Here is a 22,748-nt window from a genome sequence, read left to right as displayed (position 1 = left end):
TCTGTCCATCTGGTGAATGTAAGTCCAATATTCACTCTCTTTTAGCTCTGTTTTTGCTCTCTACCAACTCCTGAGGGAAATATCTGGCTCTTTAGCTGCTAAATGCTCCACTATGTTCACCAGCTAGTTTACAGCATCACTTTTGATCCTTTTCTTTAAACTGTCCATAGTGATGCTAAATCAGTGGAGAGTAATTCATCCTCTCAAACACAAACAATCTTTGGCAGTGTCTCATCACACTGACCATGTGGCCCTAGAAATGCAGTGATATCACCGTGAGGAGACATGATGATGGTTCATGATGGTTGAGCAATAAATATAAATAGTCACACTTCCAAACATCCACTCACTGCCCTGCGGCCAATCACAGATCAGGGCCAAAGGTCAGCAGGATGCCTGACTGACTGGAAGCGGGTAACGTTATGTCATGTGTTTATGCCCTGCTGGTAAATGTTGTATACTGCATATTACACATCTCAGAGCTGCGTAGAGTACATTCTCTGACAGTGATGACTCTTTACGATATGTGCAACATGTTCTCACTCCCAACTCGTCATATACCGAAGCTTGGTCAGAACCCCTTGGCATCATTTTTTAACCCTCTGGGTACCCCTTTAGCGTCGTTTTTCAATGCGCAGTATCACAGCAGTCCACGTTCAAAAATAGTTATATTTTATGGTGTGACAACGCCGTGGTTAAGGTCTGGTTAGGTTTAGGCACAAAAACTACTTGGTTAGGGTTAGGGAAAGATCATGGTTTGGGTTTAAATAAAAAATAAAATAACAACGTTAAGGTGGTCTCGAGCCGTGCTCTGCGCTGACTCTGTGCTGATTTCCAACTTTTTGCCAACAATATTACAAGCCATCCACCTCCTAATGAGAAAGTCAGCTTATATAGATGTCCTGTGAAGCACGTTACTTCAGAAATGTCGATATGATACGTACTGTTGAAATGTTAATATGCTCTGTATTACAGGTAAATGTACATATTCAACGTATCTGTGCTTAAGAGAAACTTACAATGCCAACGTTTTATTCTGGCGACCAGGCTGAAATTTGTCACCTTATATAGACGTCATCAGTCTCATAGGGTCTATTTCAGACGTTGTAGGAGTTCAACAGAAGTCTATCGGACTACCCTGCCCGTTAAAAAATCACGCGAAAGGGGTATCAAGTGTGTTAAAAAGTAATGCCATGGGGTCCTGACCAAGCTTCAGCATGTGACGAGTTGGGAGTGAGAACGGGCTGATATGTGACAGTCAAAATTTTGTACATCTAGGTGAAATGTACCTCAAGGGCTCCTCGGTTTAAATTTTTAGGGGGCACTATTGAGCCCCCCTGCCACACCCTAAGCCCAAGACCCATATCAGACAACAAAATTCACCCCTTCTGACGCATGTGCCAAGTTTCGTGAGTTTTCGAGCATCCCTAACCCCTCAAAAACAGATTCCTGTTTCATGGCTAATGAATAATATGTCGCCATGGCAACAATGTTTGATGAAAACTTAAAAGCTTCACTATTTAGCATCATCAAGGTCTTACAAATAAGCTGACCAAAGTTTAACTGGGTCTGGTCAATATGCTAGTAGTTTGTAAAAGTAAAGGTCCTATAACTTCCTGTTGCCAGTAGGCGGCGCTATGACTATGATTCAATATTAATCTGTACATCTTCAGACCGGGACTCTTATCAAATGTGAAATCTGGGAAATATCTCACAATGTGGAGTCAAGTTACATAAGTTTATTTTTTCACATGGAAACATTGAAATTCGCTGCATTGCCACGGCAACAGTGTTCAATAAAATCTCACAAGCTTCACAATGTAGCATCATCGAGGTCTTAAGGCTTTTCTGACCAAATTTGAGGTGGTTAACCTGCTAGGCAGAGATCGTAAAAGTACAGCACCTGTAACTTCCTGTTGCCAGTAGGCGGCGCTATGACTATGACTCAATAGTGACATGTAGATGTGTTCAGGCCAGAATTCTTATCAAGCCTGAGAAATTTCGGGCAGATTGGACGATGTATATTTGAATTAGAAAAACTTCCTGTTTCATGGCGAAACATGGAAATTTGCTACGTCCCCACGGCAACGGCATTCAATGACAGGTTTTAAATACCACAATGAAAACAAATCAAATACAGATATAAATAAAGTGAAATACAATACACACTGTTATTTACATTTACAGTAGCGTAATTACATTACAAAAACATGTTAAATGACAATTATTCATTTTTTTGTCTTTAATAACAGAGAAAATTGTTTTTCATTGTGACATGAATTTTCCATGTCACATTAAAATCCAGGAGTATAGCATTGCATTAGCATTAGCTAATCATTGTCCAATAAACCAGCTAGCTTAGCTGTCCGAAGTTACCCAGAACTGTCTGTTTGTAGAACTTCCTTCAGCACAATCCATCAACTAAAACTGCAGACAGTTGAAGAAGTTCTGCACATTTCCAGCTCTACATTTCTATTCTGGGGCTCTACTGGAATATCTTTGCATGATTTACAGTTATTTATCTTCTACTGGTCCTTTATGCAGCCCCTCAGTTCAGAATCTGTCTGAAACAGGCCGTTTTAGCTCCTGTCTCTTTAAGGCATGTTTTTCATTGATTATGAAACATTGTTTTTTCTTTTTACATCACTAGAAATGTCAGCGGGATTTTGAATCTCTTATTTCAGAATACTTGATGCACTCAGTGAGGAAGTGAAGCTCTGTCAACAATAAAAAAAAAACAGCTTAAATTCAAAATCTGTTTTATTCAATCAATCCATAAATACAAGGCAAGATTTACATACATCTTTAATAATAAAAAAGGAATCCGATAACCATTCATATATCAAGATCTGTTGTATCAACATAAACACTTGTCAAACATCCTCTGAACCAACAGTTTCAGCTCCATCCCTCTCACACTATCCTCAGAATATCTCCTCTGTGGGGCCAGTTGAAGCTCTGTTTGTATCACAGATGTGATACGTTGGATAAGTTATTTAGTATTTGAGAGTATTTGGCAGCAGAAAAAAACATTAAAATAATCCTGAAACTAATTTTCAAAATGATAAATTGTACTTTTAATTTGAAATTTTGTTGCAGATAAGACCTGCAGAATATTGTGGAGCCAGATCTGTTATTATGCAATATAAACACATGTCCTTGCAGGAAATAAAATGTAATACTGTTGTCTATTTTACAATCTACGTATTTGCTCTTATTTAAAAAGTGTAAAGTGTTAAAAGTGTAAGTGGAGAGATTCTTCTCGACCTGATCCAAAAACTTACTTTGTCCTGTCTCGTCTCTCAAACTTAAAAAGCATAAGACCAAAGAACTTGGTTCAACTTCTCTGAATGTTTAAGTTCAACAAAACACTCTCACACAGAGCCGCAGTAATTTGATACAAACGATTCACTTCAGTTTTACTCTGGAATGGATCCACTGATTGTTGATCCAATGGGACTGAGAGAAAAGTGTCAACCAGATGATGAAAATCTGGAAAACCTCAAGCAGTATCCCATTTGTTTCCATGATGTCAGTAAATAAAAATCAGTAAATTCCAAGTTTATATAATTGGTTAAAGTCAGACCATAAAAATCCTGAAACCAACTACAGTATAACTCTAGACAACCAGTAACTCAGTTATTAAGTATATTGTATTGACATAAATCAAAAGCGATCGCTTACACTCATCATTCATCAATAAATAAATCATCTTCTCAATGCATCGCTGACTTCAACTCAGCTTCAAATAAATATTAAGAAAGAGAAAAAGAAAACATCCTCATGTTGTCAGCCGAGACATTGTCCAGCAATATTTGGCGATCAATGAATCTACCAGTGCTAATAATCACATTATTAACAACATCCTGATTAGATTTCACATTTTTGATCAAAAGCTCACATCCCTGCTGTTTTTTTTTCAGAAGGTTCTTCTCCCATGTGACGTTACACTAGATACAATATATGTGTAATTAACATCTGAGAAAATGTAACCCTGCCAATAACCTACAGGTTCAAATCCCTGAACCAGAAAGAGGGGCTGGATGTTAGCGACTAATGCTCTCCAACACACCCAAACACTGAATATCTGAATATCTGTCAGTCAACACGTGAGACAGTTTGAATGTGATGCAGGGCGTTCTCTGAAAGAGAGCGTGAACACTCAGCAAAGCCTCCCTGAAAAAACAGAGATTTTCAAAACAAAAGACTAGTGTGCTTCCTCAGTATGGAAATGCCATGGACAGTCCCGCCCGACAAACCAGACAGGACTAGAAAAATACAAGTTTTTTTCCCTTTTTCTACAACATTTTTTCCCTGATAATCCAGTACATTCTGTGGCTGAAACTCATGATTCTACTGGTTTCTACTCGCTGAAGTTGCACAGGAGGCTCTTGGCTCCGTTCTGCCATGAATACAACGTTTCCATCGGAGTTTTTCCATCCTGCACAAAAAGAAACAAACACACAAGATCAATAAATGGGTCCTGAAAATTTATTTTCTCAACACAAATGTAAAAAAACCAGTCAGTGCAGAAAGAGTATTTCCATCTGTTTTCAGTTCAACTGCATCTTGAAGCAAGAAAGTATAAGATGTGTCACTACACTAAAATTATAATAAAGGATCTTAATTTTAGAAAATACTTTAAATAAATATTTTTTTTACATGTTTGGAGAAAATAAGTGGTTCAGAAAAACACAATAAGAAGACATTCAGGGAATAAATGCATCATAATTTCAAAGGTTGCAATTTGTTTTGTGTGTAAAAATCTGACTTGTGATCATTGACATAGATTTTGTGTATTGATAACAGTATGGAGGCTCTGAGGAGTCATGTACTGTATATTGTGAGGTGATACTCTGTACTTACACAGTTCTTGGTTTTGAGACTGGCTCCGTGCATCATCAGCAGCTTGATCATCTTGAATCTGTTTATTCTCACAGCATCATGCATGGGCGTGTCTCCGTCCTACACTCAGGGAGGAAAACAGACATTCAGCATATGTAAAGCTCATTAGGAATCATTTTACAATCCGAATGATAAAAACACTCATTTCTAATAAGCTGTTGTGTGTCAGAGTGTGACATGTTGCATATTTAATTTGGACTTTTGTAATTGAATATAAATACAAGTCTGTAGCAGCACATTTAGCTGCTGTAAGCCACAGACAAGCACCCCTGCAGTGATTGAATTAGCTTTGTGTCCTGCTGCAGGAGATTTAATGTAGCTGTAAGAAGACTAGCTGCAGATGTCTGGATCTTCGGTCTGTCTGAGTCCTTACTCTGTCTTTGGCGTTGACGTCTGCTCCGCAGTGAATGAGATGCTCAGCACACTCATAGTGTCCTGTCCTCACAGCTACATGGAGAGGAGTGCTGCGCAACTGGAGGAAACAAACACAGAGAGAGGATTTCTTGATTTATGCAGGAAAAATACTGAAAATGCCACTAAAACATTAAAGGCTCAATCTTTATTTTTGTGCACACTTTGTGAAAATATATTCCTGCACTGGTGTTGTTTTTAATATGACCACCAGATGGTGCTAAAGTAACAAACACATACTGTACTGGCTTTTAGATGCACCTGAGAGAATAAGAACTCTATGCAGCAGAGGTGACCTGTAGGAAAGCCAATTTCCAAGTTCAGTGTGTGGACAAACCTTGTCTCTGGAGGTGAACTTGGCTTCCTGGTCGAGGAGGAGCTGCAGGGCCGGCAGGCTGCCTCCTCTGCAGGCCCAGTGGACCGCTGTGGCCTCCAGCTGAAACACAGACTCAACTGTTAGACTGCTGTATGTGTGTGTGTCTATGTGCATGTATGACAGAGACAGTGAAAGGAGAAGGAAGGAACAAAAAAATGTATGGAGTTTTCAATCCTCTCACCTTGTCTTTTTTCTCGATGGCAGCTCCGGCCTCCAGCAGCTTCTTCATCACCTCCACGTGTCCTTTGTACGAGGCTTTGTGCAGCGCTGTTCTCTGGAACTGGATATAGGATTTACAAAGTTTCCTTTTTAATATTTCAACAGTTTGTTCACTGAAACAATCGATGAATTCAAAGGAAAATAGTGATAAGACAAACAAACATAAAGATTATTTAGTAATACTTTGTGTTTAATGAGATGTTTGTACAGAGGCGACACTCACATGGTCGGCTACGTTGGGGTTTCCTCCGTCACTCAGGTACTTCTCCACTACAGCCATTTTGTTCTCCATGGCTGCTGTCAGGAACAGCTTCTGATCCACAATCTCTGGCTGGAAGATATATGCAAAAAAAAAATTACATATAATCTATAGTTTTCTTTCTCTGAAGCTTAAAATAAGGTTTAAAAACAAATACAAATCTGAAAAGACTGTATTTTCCTCATTAGCTCTTAAATGTATGATATGGTCAGTTCCCTGCAGCAGCGGCTTTTACAACTTCCTGCATCAAAGGTGGCTACATGTGAGCGTCACTGCAGAGTATTTCAGTATGAACACAGAGGTTCAATGAAATCAGTGTTTCTGAAGCTGCATTTCCTCTTACAGCCACTAGATGCTGCCTTCAAGCAAACTAGGCTGAATATCAACTTATCAAGACAAGAACATGTTTAGAAATATAAAAGAAATGAAGAATATAATCCTACCACGAACTCAGGCTCCGGCTCTCGTTTCTTGCGGATGGGAGTCTTCCTCTCCCTCCTCCTCTTCCTCAGCTGCAGGATGTTGAACAGGTCGTCCACAGTCTCCAGCTTCAGTTTGCCGCTTTTATCCGTCTGACAGGGCAGAGACGAGACACAGGACTTCAACAAACAACATCAACAACTAAATGAAGAAACATATTCGAAAAGCAGCTTCTCATCTTCATCTTTATGAAAGTATTCATTGATTAAAGCGAAATATTTGCTTAAATATAAAAAGTAAAGGTACATATTAGTATATTTCAGTGTGAATTAATGATATTGTGTAACTTGTAAACATGATCTCAATGTAGGAGCTTGTCCTTCCTTTAGTCGCCTACAAAAAATACCAAAGTTAAGAAACACAAACTCTTCTTTTTATCTACTTTACTCCATCATGAGGGCGTCATACACAAATCCACAAAACACATCACAGCTGGACTTGATCCTTATTGGCTCCTCAGATTGTTTTAGTGATTATTGATCTGTCAAATGAGATTTGTAGCATTTATACTGACTTGTCACACTTACACAATCATAAAAAGATGTAAAAAGACATGTGTATTTGTTTTAAAAATGATAATAAAATGATTCCTGAAAGAAAGAATAAGTCTGGTTTACTAGAAATTGGTGTGAAAATATATGTGAATGCCTCCAGGTGGCAGCATGGAGCTGAAGTGAAGCTCAGAGGAGACTAAATTCAAATCCAGTTAGAGATCATATGCAGGATTTAAATAGTATTTACTGTATCAGTCTCATTTGTCTCTTTGCCTTTGCTTTACCATCATCTTCAGGCAAATGCTTGTCATTAAATAAAAACAAAGTACATCCTGAGCTCTGCCAACACGTGTTGATACAGAGCAAAGTCATGGATAACAGCCCAATGACTTCCTCTCCTTGTCCTGGTGACAACAGATACTTCAGTAGCGCTCTTGTTGCTGTTATCAGTGGATTCTTACATTGAGAGCAGCCACGCTGACTTCTTCCTGTTCGCTGCCGCTGTCGTTCTCCTCCGCCAGCGCTTTGTGGGACCTGCGGTCATCCTGCTTCTCTTGATGGACAGCTGTCTCGTACACGCCGTCTTGGAAGTTGGCCGCCGCCTCTTTGCCCTCTGACCTCTTACCGGTCACCTGAAGGGAGAGAAGAGGTGGAGATGTTGTACGTGACGTGTCTCTTTAGGGTCATACGAATGTCTAAATATCTGCCCTGAGCTTTAAAAAGGTGAACATTAAGTCTAAGTTTAAAATACTACAGTAGTACTCACATTTAGCCTTACACATTTATTTAAATACAAAAAAACCTTGAAATAAGGTGAGATGATTTGTTTGGTAGTTCCAGTAGTGTTTTTTAGACTCAAAATGAGACGTAATAACTTATTATCTGATTATTTTGAGGTAGATTAAAGTAAAATGTATGAAAAGTTAATATTTTATATGTATTAGTTTCGATTCTTTAAGATTTTTGAAGCTGTTTGGTGCAGTTGTTGGATTTTGTTGAAGGTTTAATGACTTTAATGTTGAAGACAGAATCACTGGCGGAGTTGTTTCACAGTTGTTGGTGCTTTTATATTTTCTGCATTTTGTCCACAGTGACTCCAAGTTAATGAAACATAAGAAGGAGCCTCAGTTTGTAAATCACCAATGTCACTATCAGGCTGCTGGCGACAGATGACACAAACTATTCCCGCTTCCTGAGACTTGTTCTGTACATGTGAAAGATGATATGAGACCATGAGAACATTTGCAAAGGAAAAGGACTGAAGCTGTTAACAGATTCCCTGTTAACTTGATGTCTTCATCAAAGCTCAGCGGGAGAGCTTTTTGTTTGGTCTTATCCAGAGAGTTAAAACACAGGAGCTGCTCTCAGCATTCAGTGGCTGCAGAGCCAAGTCATGCTGCTAACACACCACAGCTTCAACACATTAACACACACACTTCAGCTCCGGAGGGACGACTGTTTATATGTCCAGTTAATGAATCACTCATGTAATCACTGGATCATTATTAATCATTCTAACCGACTTTTAATCCTCACAGGGAGGAGAACACAGTAAGAAATTAGAAATATGAAGTTGAAATGTGCAGAAATAAGTAACTTTATCAGATAAAACGATTCAATTTGATGCTTAGCAGTGATCAGTGTTGCTTAATGTTTAATTACCTTTACCTAAACATAAGTTGTAATTAAGCAGCCTTTCCCTTAAGCTTGCAGAGTGAGCGCTAATTGAGCCATAAAATGAGGTAAATGAAAGAGTTTATTTCAGGTTGTGTACATAGATTAAGAGATGATTGAGGTTATTTTGAGTTGTTTTAATCGAGCGTTTTCTAGTTTTATTTCTCTTTCTCCTCAGGTGTTCTGGCATCACATGTAAAAGTTTCACTTTGGTTGTTTCAATCTCTCATTAAATGCATCACTACAATATATTTCTAGTCATCTTTTACATTTAAAAGGGACAGAAGGCAAAATAAATCAAACATCTGTCCAAGAAATGAATCCTTTCACCCAACATGTTCAAAGCATCATCAGTTTCCAGCAGTACGTTAAAACCAGAAGCTATTTTCTTATTTTCTTATGCAAACAAATTGAGAATAGTTTGAAACCAGAGAGAGAAAATGAATTAATTTTCCCTCCATCCCCTCATTGAAAAAGTTGCAAGCACAGAAATCCTACAGCTCATTTTTGGGACTCTTTCCGTCTCCGAGGCCTTCTCATAATTGCGATCATTTAAAAGTAACACACACATCAGCAGATCTTACCAGTTCCTCAACACTGTGCAGGACCATTTTTCTTCTTTGATAGGATGTAGTTTAATCTCACTGCAGGTAACTGGAGGTAGAGTTAAGTCCACTGGTCTTCTCCTGAGATGCTCCCTGTCTCTCTGTCTCTCTGTTCTGCCTGCAGCCAGAGTGTCGGCTTCTTTTATAGCCTTGTCAAACCTCTGTCCAAAAAATAGAGGTCCTGTCATTCAACTCAGATCACATTACTTCCCTCATGTGTACATTTGGCACGGTCAGTGCTGCCAACATCACCCCCCCCCTCACCCCCCCCATCTCCATCTCCAGCCCCTCCCACTACCAGTCCTGCCCAGTTTGGGCTGCTGCTGGTTTCTGTATCATCATGCAAAGATTGAAGTCAGGTAAGAGGTGTCACTCTGCCACTGTTGACATTAACCGTATTACAGATGCTGGGGGGGAGACAATAAGAATTTAGTTTTATTGTCTTAGTTTTTCAACTTCCTGGGTTGTATGTCTTTGAGTTTGGTACATAATTCATATCAATTGTGTTAATGTTTGACTTAAACTTACAATAACTGATGTTTTTGTTCACCAGCTTTCAGCAGAAACAAGTAGTGAACACAACACTGACATATCATCAGCTTTTTAAGTTGATATGTTGAACATCCAGCAGTTACGGAGCAACATTATCATTCATGTGGAGTCGTGTTTCTGTCCATCTGGTGAATGTAAGTCCAATATTCACTCTCTTTTAGCTCTGTTTTTGCTCTCTACCAACTCCTGAGGGAAATATCTGGCTCTTTAGCTGCTAAATGCTCCACTATGTTCACCAGCTAGTTTACAGCATCACTTTTGATCCTTTTCTTTAAACTGTCCATAGTGATGCTAAATCAGTGGAGAGTAATTCATCCTCTCAAACACAAACAATCTTTGGCAGTGTCTCATCACACTGACCATGTGGCCCCAGAAATGCAGTGATATCACCGTGAGGAGACATGATGATGGTTCATGATGGTTGAGCAATAAATATAAATAGTCACACTTCCAAACATCCACTCACTGCCCTGCGGCCAATCACAGATCAGGGCCAAAGGTCAGCAGGATGCCTGACTGACTGGAAGCGGGTAACGTTATGTCATGTGTTTATGCCCTGCTGGTAAATGTTGTATACTGCATATTACACATCTCACAGCTGCGTAGAGTACATTCTCTGACATTGATGACACTTTACGATATGTGCAACATGTTCTCACTCCCAACTCGTCATATACCGAAGCTTGGTCAGAACCCCTTGGCATCATTTTTTAACCCTCTGGGTACCCCTTTAGCGTTGTTTTTCAATGCGCAGTATCACAGCAGTCCACGTTCAAAAATAGTTATATTTTATGGTGTGACAACGCCGTGGTTAAGGTCTGGTTAGGTTTAGGCACAAAAACTACTTGGTTAGGGTTAGGGAAAGATCATGGTTTGGGTTAAAATAAAAAATAAAATAACAACGTTAAGGTGGTCTCGAGCCGTTCTCTGCGCTGACTCTGTGCTGATTTCCAACTTTTTGCCAACAATATTACAAGCCATCCACCTCCTAATGAGAAAGTCAGCTTATATAGATGTCCTGTGAAGCACGTTACTTCAGAAATGTCGATATGATACGTACTGTTGAAATGTTAATATGCTCTGTATTACAGGTAAATGTACATATTCAACGTATCTGTGCTTAAGAGAAACTTACAATGCCAACGTTTTATTCTGGCAACCAGGCTGAAATTTGTCACCTTATATAGACGTCATCAGTCTCATAGGGTCTATTTCAGACGTTGTAGGAGTTCAACAGAAGTCTATCGGACTACCCTGCCCGTTAAAAAATCACGCGAAAGGGGTATCAAGTGTGTTAAAAAGTAATGCCATGGGGTCCTGACCAAGCTTCAGCATGTGACGAGTTGGGAGTGAGAACGGGCTGATATGTGACAGTCAAAATTTTGTACATCTAGGTGAAATGTACCTCAAGGGCTCCTCGGTTGAAATTTTTAGGGGGCACTATTGAGCCCCCCTGCCACACCCTAAGCCCAAGACCCATATCAGACAACAAAATTCATCCCTTCTGATGCGTGTGCCAAGTTTCGTGAGTTTTCGAGCATCCCTAACCCCTCAAAAACAGATTCCTGTTTCATGGCAAATGAATAATATGTCGTCATGGCAACAATATTTGATGAAAACTTAAAAGCTTCACTATTTAGCATCATCAAGGTCTTACAAATAGGCTGACCAAAGTTTAGCTGTATCTGGTTAACATGCTAGTAGTTTGTAAAAGTAAAGGTCCTATAACTTCCTGTTGCCAGTAGGCGGCGCTATGACTATGATTCAATATTAATCTGTACATGTCTTCAGACCGGGACTTTTATCAAATGTGAAATCTGGGAAATATCTCACAATGTGGAGTCAAGTTACATAAGTTTATTTTTTCACATGGAAACATTGAAATTCGCTGCATTGCCACGGCAACAGTGTTCAATAAAATCTCACAAGCTTCACAATGTAGCATCATCGAGGTCTTAAGGCTTTTCTGACCAAATTTGAGGTGGTTAACCTGCTAGGCAGAGATCGTAAAAGTACAGCACCTGTAACTTCCTGTTGCCAGTAGGCGGCGCTATGACTATGACTCAATAGTGACATGTAGATGTGTTCAGGCCAGAATTCTTATCAAGCCTGAGAAATTTCGGGCAGATTGGACGATGTACATTTGAATTAAAAAAACTTCCTGTTTCATGGCGAAATATCGAAATTTGCTACATCGCCACGGCAACGGCATTCAATGACAGGTTTTAAATACCACAATGAAAACAAATCAAATACAGATATAAATAAAATGAAATACAATACACACTGTTATTTACATTTACAGTAGCGTAATTACATGAAAAACATGTTAAATGACAATTATTCATTTTTTTTGTCTTTAATAACAGAGAAAATTGTTTTTCATTGTGACATGAATTTTCCATGTCACATTAAAATCCAGGAGTATTGCATTGCATTAGCATTAGCTAATCATTGTCCAATAAACCAGCTAGCTTAGCTGTCCGAAGTTACCAAGAACTGTCTGTTTGTACAACTTCCTTCAGCACAATCCATCAACTAAAACTGCAGACAGTTGAAGAAGTTCTGCACATTTCCAGCTCTACATTTCTATTCTGGGGCTCGACTGGAATATCTTTGCATGATTTACAGTTAGAAACTCCTTATTTATCTTCTACTGGTCCTTTATGCAGCCCCTCAGTTCAGCCTCTGTCTGAAACAGGCCGTTTTAGCTCCTGTCACTTTAAGGCATGTTTTTCATTGATTATGAAACATTGTTTTTTTCTTTTTACATCACTAGAAATGTCAGCGGGATTTTGAATCTCTTATTTCAGAATACTTGATGCACTCAGTGAGGAAGTGAAGCTCTGTCAACAATAAAAAAAAACAGCTTAAATTCAAAATCTGTTTTATTCAATCAATCCATAAATACAAGGCAAGATTTACATACATCTTTAATAATAAAAAAGGAATCCGATAACCATTCATATATCAAGATCTGTTGTATCAACATCAACACTTGTCAAACATCCTCTGAACCAACAGTTTCAGCTCCATCCCTCTCACACTATCCCCAGAATATCTCCTCTGTGGGGCCAGTTGAAGCTCTGTTTGTATCACAGATGTGATACGTTGGATAAGTTATTTAGACCCCAGATGTTCAAGCTGAACTCCAGTAGATGAAAATGGGAAAAAGACAAACTTAGTCTAAAGATTAAACTTGCAGACATTGAAAATTAGATTCACAGAGTATTTGGCAGCAGAAAAAAACATTAAAATAATCCTGAAACTAATTTTCAAAATGATAAATTGTACTTTTAATTTGAAATTTTGTTGCAGATAAGACCTGCAGAATATTGTGGAGCCAGATCTGTTATTATGCAATATAAACACATGTCCTTGCAGGAAATAAAATGTAATACTGTTGTCTATTTTACAATCTACGTATTTGCTCTTATTTAAAAAGTGTAAAGTGTTAAAAGTGTAAGTGGAGAGATTCTTCTTGACCTGATCCAAAAACTTACTTTGTCCTGTCTCGTCTCTCAAACTTAAAAAGCATAAGACCAAAGAACTTGGTTCAACTTCTCTGAATGTTTAAGTTCAACAAAACACTCTCACACAGAGCCGCAGTAATTTGATACAAACGATTCACTTCAGTTTTACTCTGGAATGGATCCACTGATTGTTGATCCAATGGGACTGAGAGAAAAGTGTCAACCAGATGATGAAAATCTGGAAAACCTCAAGCAGTATCCCATTTGTTTCCATGATGTCAGTAAATAAAAATCAGTAAATTCCAAGTTTATATAATTGGTTAAAGTCAGACCATAAAAATCCTGAAACCAACTACAGTATAACTCTAGACAACCAGTAACTCAGTTATTAAGTATATTGTATTGACATAAATCAAAAGCGATCGCTTACACTCATCATTCATCAATAAATAAATCATCTTCTCAATGCATCGCTGACTTCAACTCAGCTTCAAATAAATATTAAGAAAGAGAAAAAGAAAACATCCTCATGTTGTCAGCCGAGACATTGTCCAGCAATATTTGGCGATCAATGAATCTACCAGTGCTAATAATCACATTATTAACAACATCCTGATTAGATTTCACATTTTTGATCAAAAGCTCACATCCCTGCTGTTTTTTTTTCAGAAGGTTCTTCTCCCATGTGACGTTACACTAGATACAATATATGTGTAATTAACATCTGAGAAAATGTAACCCTGCCAATAACCTACAGGTTCAAATCCCTGAACCAGAAAGAGGGGCTGGATGTTAGCGACTAATGCTCTCCAACACACCCAAACACTCCGGCTGAATATCTGTCAGTCAACACGTGAGACAGTTTGAATGTGATGCAGGGCGTTCTCTGAAAGAGAGCGTGAACACTCAGCAAAGCCTCCCTGAAAAAACAGAGATTTTCAAAACAAAAGACTAGTGTGCTTCCTCAGTATGGAAATGCCATGGACAGTCCCGCCCGACAAACCAGACAGGACTAGAAAAATACAAGTTTTTTTCCCTTTTTCTACAACATTTTTTCCCTGATAATCCAGTACATTCTGTGGCTGAAACTCATGATTCTACTGGTTTCTACTCGCTGAAGTTGCACAGGAGGCTCTTGGCTCCGTTCTGCCATGAATACAACGTTTCCATCGGAGTTTTTCCATCCTGCACAAAAAGAAACAAACACACAAGATCAATAAATGGGTCCTGAAAATTTATTTTCTCAACACAAATGTAAAAAAACCAGTCAGTGCAGAAAGAGTATTTCCATCTGTTTTCAGTTCAACTACATCTTGAAGCAAGAAAGTATAAGGTGTGTCACTACACTAAAATTATAATAAAGGATCTTAATTTTAGAAAATACTTTAAATAAATATTTTTTTTACATGTTTTGAGAAAATAAGTGGTTCAGAAAAACACAATAAGAAGACATTCAGGGAATAAATGCATCATAATTTCAAAGGTTGCAATTTGTTTTGTGTGTAAAAATCTGACTTGTGATCATTGACATAGATTTTGTGTATTGATAACAGTATGGAGGCTCTGAGGAGTCATGTACTGTATATTGTGAGGTGATACTCTGTACTTACACAGTTCTTGGTTTTGAGACTGGCTCCGTGCATCATCAGCAGCTTGATCATCTTGAATCTGTTTATTCTCACAGCATCATGCATGGGCGTGTCTCCGTCCTACACTCAGGGAGGAAAACAGACTTTCAGCATATGTAAAGCTCATTAGGAATCATTTTACAATCCCAATGATAAAAACACTCATTTCTAATAAGTTGTTGTGTGTCAGAGTGTGACATGTTGCATATTTAGTTTGGACTTTTGTAATTGAATATAAATACAAGTCTGTAGCAGCACATTTAGCTGCTGTAAGCCACAGACAAGCACCCCTGCAGTGATTGAATTAGCTTTGTGTCCTGCTGCAGGAGATTTAATGTAGCTGTAAGAAGACTAGCTGCAGATGTCTGGATCTTCGGTCTGTCTGAGTCCTTACCCTGTCTTTGGCGTTGACGTCTGCTCCGCAGTGAATGAGATGCTCAGCACACTCATAGTGTCCTGTCCTCACAGCTACATGGAGAGGAGTGCTGCGCAACTGGAGGAAACAAACACAGAGAGAGGATTTCTTGATCAATGCAGGAAAAATACTGAAAATGCCACTAAAACATTAAAGGCTCAATCTTTATTTTTGTGCACACTTTGTGAAAATATATTCCTGCACTGGTGTTGTTTTTAATATGACCACCAGATGGTGCTAAAGTAACAAACACATACTGTACTGGCTTTTAGATGCACCTGAGAGAATAAGAACTCTATGCAGCAGAGGTGACCTGTAGGAAACCCAATTTCCAAGTTCAGTGTGTGGACAAACCTTGTCTCTGGAGGTGAACTTGGCTTCCTGGTCGAGGAGGAGCTGCAGGGCCGGCAGGCTGCCTCCTCTGCAGGCCCAGTGGACCGCTGTGGCCTCCAGCTGAAACACACACTCGACTGTTAGACTGCTGTATGTGTGTGTGTCTATGTGCATGTATGACAGAGACAGTGAAAGGAGAAAGAAGGAACAAAAAAATGTATGGAGTTTTCAATCCTCTCACCTTGTCTTTTTTCTCAATGGCAGCTCCGGCCTCCAGCAGCTTCTTCATCACCTCCACGTGTCCTTTGTACGAGGCTTTGTGCAGCGCTGTTCTCTGGAACTGGATATAGGATTTAAAAAGTTTCCTTTTTAATATTTCAAGAACAGTTTCTTCTCTGAAACAATGGATGAATTAAAAGCAAAATAGTGATAAGACAAACAAACATAAAGATTATTTAGTAATACTTTGTGTTTAATGAGATGTTTGTACAGAGGCGACACTCACATGGTCGGCTACGTTGGGGTTTCCTCCGTCACTCAGGTACTTCTCCACTACAGCCATTTTGTTCTCCATGGCTGCTGTCAGGAACAGCTTCTGATCCACAATCTCTGGCTGGAAGATATATGCAAAAAAAAAATTACATATAATCTATAGTTTTCTTTCTCTGAAGCTTAAAATAAGGTTTAAAGACAAATACAAATCTGAAAAGACTGTATTTTCCTCATTAGCTCTTAAATGTATGATATGGTCAGTTCCCTGCAGCAGCGGCTTTTACAACTTCCTGCATCAAAGGTGGCTACATGTGAGCGTCACTGCAGAGTATTTCAGTATGAACACAGAGGTTCAATGAAATCAGTGTTTCTGAAGCTGCATTTCCTCTTACAACCACTAGATGCTGCCTTCAAGCAAACGAGGCTGAATATCAACTTATCAAGACAAGAACATGTTTAGAAATATAAAAGAAATGAAGAATATAATCCTACCACGAACTCAGGCTCCGGCTCTCGTTTCTTGCGGATGGGAGTCTTCCTCTCCCTCCTCCTCTTCCTCAGCTGCAGGATGTTGAACAGGTCGTCCACAGTCTCCAGCTTCAGTTTGCCGCTTTTATCCGTCTGACAGGGCAGAGACGAGACACAGGACTTCAACAAACAACATCAACAACTAAATGAAGAAACGTATTCGAAAAGCAGCTTCTCATCTTCATCTTTATGAAAGTATTCATTGATTAAAGCAAAATATTTGCTTAAATATAAAAAGTAAAGGTACATATTAGTATATTTCAGTGTGAATTAATGATATTGTGTAACTTGTAAACATGATCTCAATGTAGGAGCTTGTCCTTCCTTTAGTCGCCTACAAAAAATACCAAAGTTAAGAAACACAACCTCTTCTTTTTATCTACTTTACTCCATCATGAGAGCGTCATACACAAATCCACAAAACACATCACAGCTGGACTTGATCCTTGTTGGCTCCTCAGATTGTTTTAGTGATTATTGATCTGTCAAATGAGGTTTGTAGCATTTATACTGACTTGTTACCCTTACACAATCATAAAAAGATGGAAAAAGACATGTGTATTTGTTTTAAAAATGATAATAAAATGATTCCTGAAAGAAAGAATAAGTCTAGTTTACTAGAAATTGGTATGAAAATATATGTGAATGCCTCCAGGTGGCAGCATGGAGCTGAAGTGAAGCTCAGAGGAGACTAAATTCAAACCCAGTTAGAGATCATATGCAGGATTTAAATAGTATTTACTGTATCAGTCTCATTTGTCTCTTTGCCTTTGCTTTACCATCATCTTCAGGCAAATGCTTGTCATTAAATAAAAACAAAGTACATCCTGAGCTCTGCCAACACGTGTTGATACAGAGCAAAGTCATGGATAACAGCCCAATGACTTCCTCTCCTTGTCCTGGTGACAACAGATACTTGAGTAGCGCTCTTGTTGCTGTTATCAGTGGATTCTTACATTGAGAGCAGCCACGCTGACTTCTTCCTGTTCGCTGCCGCTGTCGTTCTCCTCCGCCAGCGCTTTGTGGGACCTGCGGTCATCCTGCTTCTCTTGATGGACAGCTGTCTCGTACACGCCGTCTTGGAAGTTGGCCGCCGCCTCTTTGCCCTCTGACCTCTTACCGGTCACCTGAAGGGAGAGAAGAGGTGGAGATGTTGTACGTGACGTGTCTCTTTAAGGTCATACGAATGTCTAAATATCTGCCCTGAGCTTTAAAAAGGTGAACATTAAGTCTTAAGTTTAGAATACTACAGTAGTACTCACATTTAGCTTTACACATTTATTTAAATACAAAAAAACCTTCAAATAAGGTGAGATGATTTGTTTGGTAGTTCCAGTAGTGTTTTTTAGACTCAAAATGAGACGTAATAACTTATTATCTGATTATTTTGAGGTAGAATAAAGTAAAATGTATGAAAAGTTAATATTTTATATGCATTAGTTTCGATTCTTTAAGATTTTTGAAGCTGTTTGGTGCAGTTGTTGGATTTTGTTGAAGGTTTAATGACTTTAATGTTGAAGACAGAATCACTGGCGGAGTTGTTTCACAGTTGTTGGTGCTTTTATATTTTCTGCATTTTGTCCACAGTGACTCCAAGTTAATGAAACATAAGAAGGAGCCTCAGTTTGTAAATCACCAATGTTACTATCAGGCTGCTGGCGACAGATGACACAAACTATTCCCGCTTCCTGAGACTTGTTCTGTACATGTGAAAGATGATATGAGACCATGAGAACATTTGCAAAGGAAAAGGACTGAAGCTGTTAACAGATTCCCTGTTAACTTGATGTCTTCATCAAAGCTCAGCGGGAGAGCTTTTTGTTTGGTCTTATCCAGAGAGTTAAAACACAGGAGCTGCTCTCAGCATTCAGTGGCTGCAGAGCCAAGTCATGCTGCTAACACACCACAGCTTCAACACATTAACACACACACTTCAGCTCCGGAGGGACGACTGTTTATATGTCCAGTTAATGAATCACTCATGTAATCACTGGATCATTATTAATCATTCTAACCGACTTTTAATCCTCACAGGGAGGAGAACACAGTAAGAAATTAGAAATATGAAGTTGAAATGTGCAGAAATAAGAAACTTTATCAGATAAAACAATTCAATTTGATGCTTAGCAGTGATCAGTGTTGCTTAATGTTTAATTACCTTTACCTAAACATAAGTTGTAATTAAGCAGCCTTTCCCTTAAGCTTGCAGAGTGAGCGCTAATTGAGCCATAAAATGAGGTAAATGAAAGAGTTTATTTCAGGTTGTGTACATAGATTAAGAGATGATTGAGGTTATTTTGAGTTGTTTTAATCGAGCGTTTTCTAGTTTTATTTATCTTTCTCCTCAGGTGTTCTGGCATCACATGTAAAAGTTTCACTTTGGTTGTTTCAATCTCTCATTAAATGCATCACTACAATATATTTCTAGTCATCTTTTACATTTAAAAGGGACAGAAGGCAAAATAAATCAAACATCTGTCCAAGAAATGAATCCTTTCACCCAACATGTTCAAAGCATCATCAGTTTCCAGCAGTACGTTAAAACCAGAAGCTATTTTCTTATTTTCTTATGCAAACAAATTGAAAATTGTTTGAAACCAGAGAGAGAAAATGAATTAATGTTCCCTCCATCCCCTCATTGAAAAAGTTGCAAGCACAGAAATCCTACAGCTCATTTTTGGGACTCTTTCCGTCTCCGAGGCCTTCTCATAATTGCGATCATTTAAAAGTAACACACACATCAGCAGATCTTACCAGTTCCTCAACACTGTGCAGGACCATTTTTCTTCTTTGATAGGATGTAGTTTAATCTCACTGCAGGTAACTGGAGGTAGAGTTAAGTCCACTGGTCTTCTCCTGAGATGCTCCCTGTCTCTCTGTCTCTCTGTTCTGCCTGCAGCCAGAGTGTCGGCTTCTTTTATAGCCTTGTCAAACCTCTGTCCAAAAAATAGAGGTCCTGTCATTCAACTCAGATCACATTACTTCCCTCATGTGTACATTTGGCACCCCCCCCCCCCCCCCCCCATCTCCATCTCCAGCCCCTCCCACTACCAGTCCTACCCAGTTTGGGCTGCTGCTGGTTTCTGTATCATCATGCAAAGATTGAAGTCAGGTAAGAGGTGTCACTCTGCCACTGTTGACGTAAATCCTATTACAGATGGAGACCATCATTCATATCAATTGTGTTAATGTTTGACTTAAACTTACAATAACTGATGTTTTTGTTCACCAGCTTTCAGCAGAAACAAGTAGTGAACACAACACTGACATATCATCAGCTTTTTAAGTTGATATGTTGAACATCCAGCAGTTACGGCGCAACATTATCATTCATTTGGACTCATGTTTCTGTCCACCTGATGAATGTAAGTCCAATATTCACTCTCTTTTACCTCTGTTTTTACTCTCTACCAACTCCTGAGGGAAATATCTGGCTCTTTAGCTGCTAAATGCTCCACTATGTTCACCAGCTAGTCTACAGCATCGCTTCAGATCCTTTTCTTGAAACTGTCCATAGTGATGCTAAATCAGTGGAGAGTAATTCATCCTCTCAAACACAAACAATCTTTGGCAGTGTCTCATCACACTGACCATGTGGCCTCAGACATGCAGTGATATCACTGTGAGGAGACAGGTTCATGGTGGTTGAGGAATAAATAGTCACACTTCCAAACACTCCACTCACCGCCCCGGCAGCCAATCACAGATCAGGGCCAAAGGTCAGCAGGATGCCTGACTGACTGACTGACAGCCGGCGGCGGGTAACGTTATGTCAGATGGTTTATGTCCTGCTGGTAAATGCGCATATTACACATCACAAAGCTGCGTACAGTACATTCTCTGGGAGTGATGACATCTTACGGTATGTGACAGTCACAAGCTGCGTGAGCTCACCGTCGACCAATCAGGGGACGGAAAATGAAGACGTAAGATGTGACACATGAGAGAAAAACTTCATCTAAATGAGAGATTTAGTGTTTTGATCGATTTAAAGATTCGTTAAAGAATCGTTCCACTTTCTCTGACACTTCCTGCTCAGTTTGTCTGACAGTTTCAACTCCTTTTAAGTGCTTGAACTTCAACTGATTCCTTAAGTTCACTCAGCGCTCAAACTTAAGTGAACTGACACTTCCATTTTAACTTCTTTCAAGAACTTTATTTCGGCTGTCACGTCGATTTCAACTTTTCTCAGTGTTTCAGCTATTAATTATATTATAATAAATCAATATATCTCCCTTTTGGATTGCATGAAATCAAATTTTATAAAATGTATAACTGGCAAAATGACATATAGTTAAATTAAGTCAAAAATGGCAGAATTAAGACCCAAATAATGATGACAATGTAAAGGAGTTTACAAGTTTACATCCAGAATAATTACAAACATTTAATAAGCAAACTATTTATCATGAATCTGATAAAAAAAAAAAGGTCTTATCTGAAATCTATATAACATTATTGTCTGTTTGAGAGCTGATGTAGCTCCGCTGGTTATGAAGCAGGTTGATTTTGATCTCAAAGGCTACAATACGTCCATAAAAAGACATGTTCTAGCATTACGATCCAATAACCTTTCATTCTCATTCAACTCTAGTGGCGGTGTTTTAACCACCGGCTTTATGAACTACACTCCACCAGACGACAGAACAGAAATAAATCGCAAATATGACAAAAAAGTGAATCAAGAACCAAGGTCAACCTACAGAAAAATAAACACATTAATCAGTGAATATGACATTAGTGGGGTCAGTGAGATAATGAAGAAGGCAAAGGCAAGTTTATTTGTATAGCACATTTCAAGTGCTTTACATAGAACATAAAGGGCATTAAGACAGAATATAGAAGCAACACGAGGTGATATGAAAAGATATAAAAAGTGAAAATAAGAATAACAATCTTTGCTCTTCTATGTACATTTTAAGTCAAAACGGAGCTCAGATCTGTTCCTCTGAAGGTGAATTCATAACTGTGGGCTATTTTCAACACTGACCTTGTGACTGAAATAGATGGTAAAAGGGGGAAACTGTTTTGGATGGAGACCTTCAGAGGTCCCGCACACCACTTTCTACATCTAGCAGCAGATTTGTCACCACTAGTTAACTCTTTTATTAACCCTAATCATGATCATTCTCTAACTTTAACCATGCCACAGTTGCACAAATATTATAGAAAGTGACGAACTGAATGTAAGACAATGTGACTGAATATAATGTGGGGCGAGGGGGGGGGATTTATAGGGTCATGTTCTTATCTGGAGATAGGGTTACCATATATTTCCTGTGCCAGTAGCAGCAGCACTTACCAGAAGTTATGAACAACTTTTTGTTTAGTTATTTTAGTCTGTGAATGCCTCGCTGACAGGTCCACAGCTCGATCAGGAACAGCAAATCATCTCGTTGCAATGAGCGCTTGGCGCCAGCGGTGAAGACTAAATAAAAAAGGTACAGTTCACCGAAATAAAGTCCCTTGTGTCTATATTACCAGCACACACACACACACACACCTCATATCCTTTGCTCATATTTGTCACAGTCTAAAGGAGAGTGTGAAGATGACACTATCTTTATATGCATGTCGGTAGTCTAAGACCGGTTTGGCGTTAAACCCAGAGGGATACATCATAGGATTCTGTAATTATTAATAGGCCCCGTGCAGAATTCCTTCTCTGGAAATATATCTAGTTTACTCTATTATTAGCTGCGCAAATCCTCCTCACACCCGGTATTCTCATTTGAGGGAGGGGGGGGGGGGGGGCTGCATCTGTGAGATCGATTGCAGCGCCTTGGTCCTGTTTACGAGTGTGTCATCGTATGAAGATAATCCTTCACTCAGAGAGACAAACCGTCCGGTCGTAATTCACGATGCTGTTTGCTTTCTGACAAGCGCCCTCAGGCTCTCCAAGGC

At 39.0% G+C, this 22,748-nt stretch overlaps 2 protein-coding genes across 2 annotated transcripts; both read right to left on the bottom strand.

The window, feature by feature from the left end:
• Positions 1–2,742: 2,742 nt before the first annotated feature.
• On the bottom strand, positions 2,743–9,561 carry LOC137197434 (ankyrin repeat domain-containing protein 1-like). Its single transcript, XM_067610840.1, has 9 exons — positions 9,403–9,561; positions 7,606–7,776; positions 6,614–6,742; positions 6,135–6,242; positions 5,874–5,972; positions 5,654–5,752; positions 5,279–5,377; positions 4,867–4,965; positions 2,743–4,441 (listed from the first exon to the last, which is right to left on the bottom strand). Exons 1-9 carry the CDS (start codon positions 9,427–9,429, stop codon positions 4,364–4,366), a joined length of 909 nt encoding a protein of 302 aa, XP_067466941.1. The 5' UTR covers positions 9,430–9,561; the 3' UTR covers positions 2,743–4,363.
• Positions 9,562–12,845: 3,284 nt separating this feature from the next.
• LOC137197433 (ankyrin repeat domain-containing protein 1-like) lies at positions 12,846–19,757 on the bottom strand. The gene is made up of 9 exons (XM_067610839.1): positions 19,599–19,757; positions 17,801–17,971; positions 16,809–16,937; positions 16,330–16,437; positions 16,066–16,164; positions 15,846–15,944; positions 15,471–15,569; positions 15,059–15,157; positions 12,846–14,633 (listed from the first exon to the last, which is right to left on the bottom strand). The coding sequence occupies exons 1-9, from the start codon at positions 19,623–19,625 to the stop codon at positions 14,556–14,558; spliced, it is 909 nt and encodes a 302-aa protein (XP_067466940.1). The 5' UTR covers positions 19,626–19,757; the 3' UTR covers positions 12,846–14,555.
• Positions 19,758–22,748: the final 2,991 nt, after the last annotated feature.

Source organism: Thunnus thynnus, chromosome 14 (assembly GCF_963924715.1).
Source record: "Thunnus thynnus chromosome 14, fThuThy2.1, whole genome shotgun sequence".
In the NCBI taxonomy this organism is placed as follows: domain Eukaryota; kingdom Metazoa; phylum Chordata; class Actinopteri; order Scombriformes; family Scombridae; genus Thunnus; species Thunnus thynnus.
The sequence above is the reverse complement of the archived record's forward strand: the minus strand, read 5'-3'. Positions and strand labels throughout refer to the sequence as shown.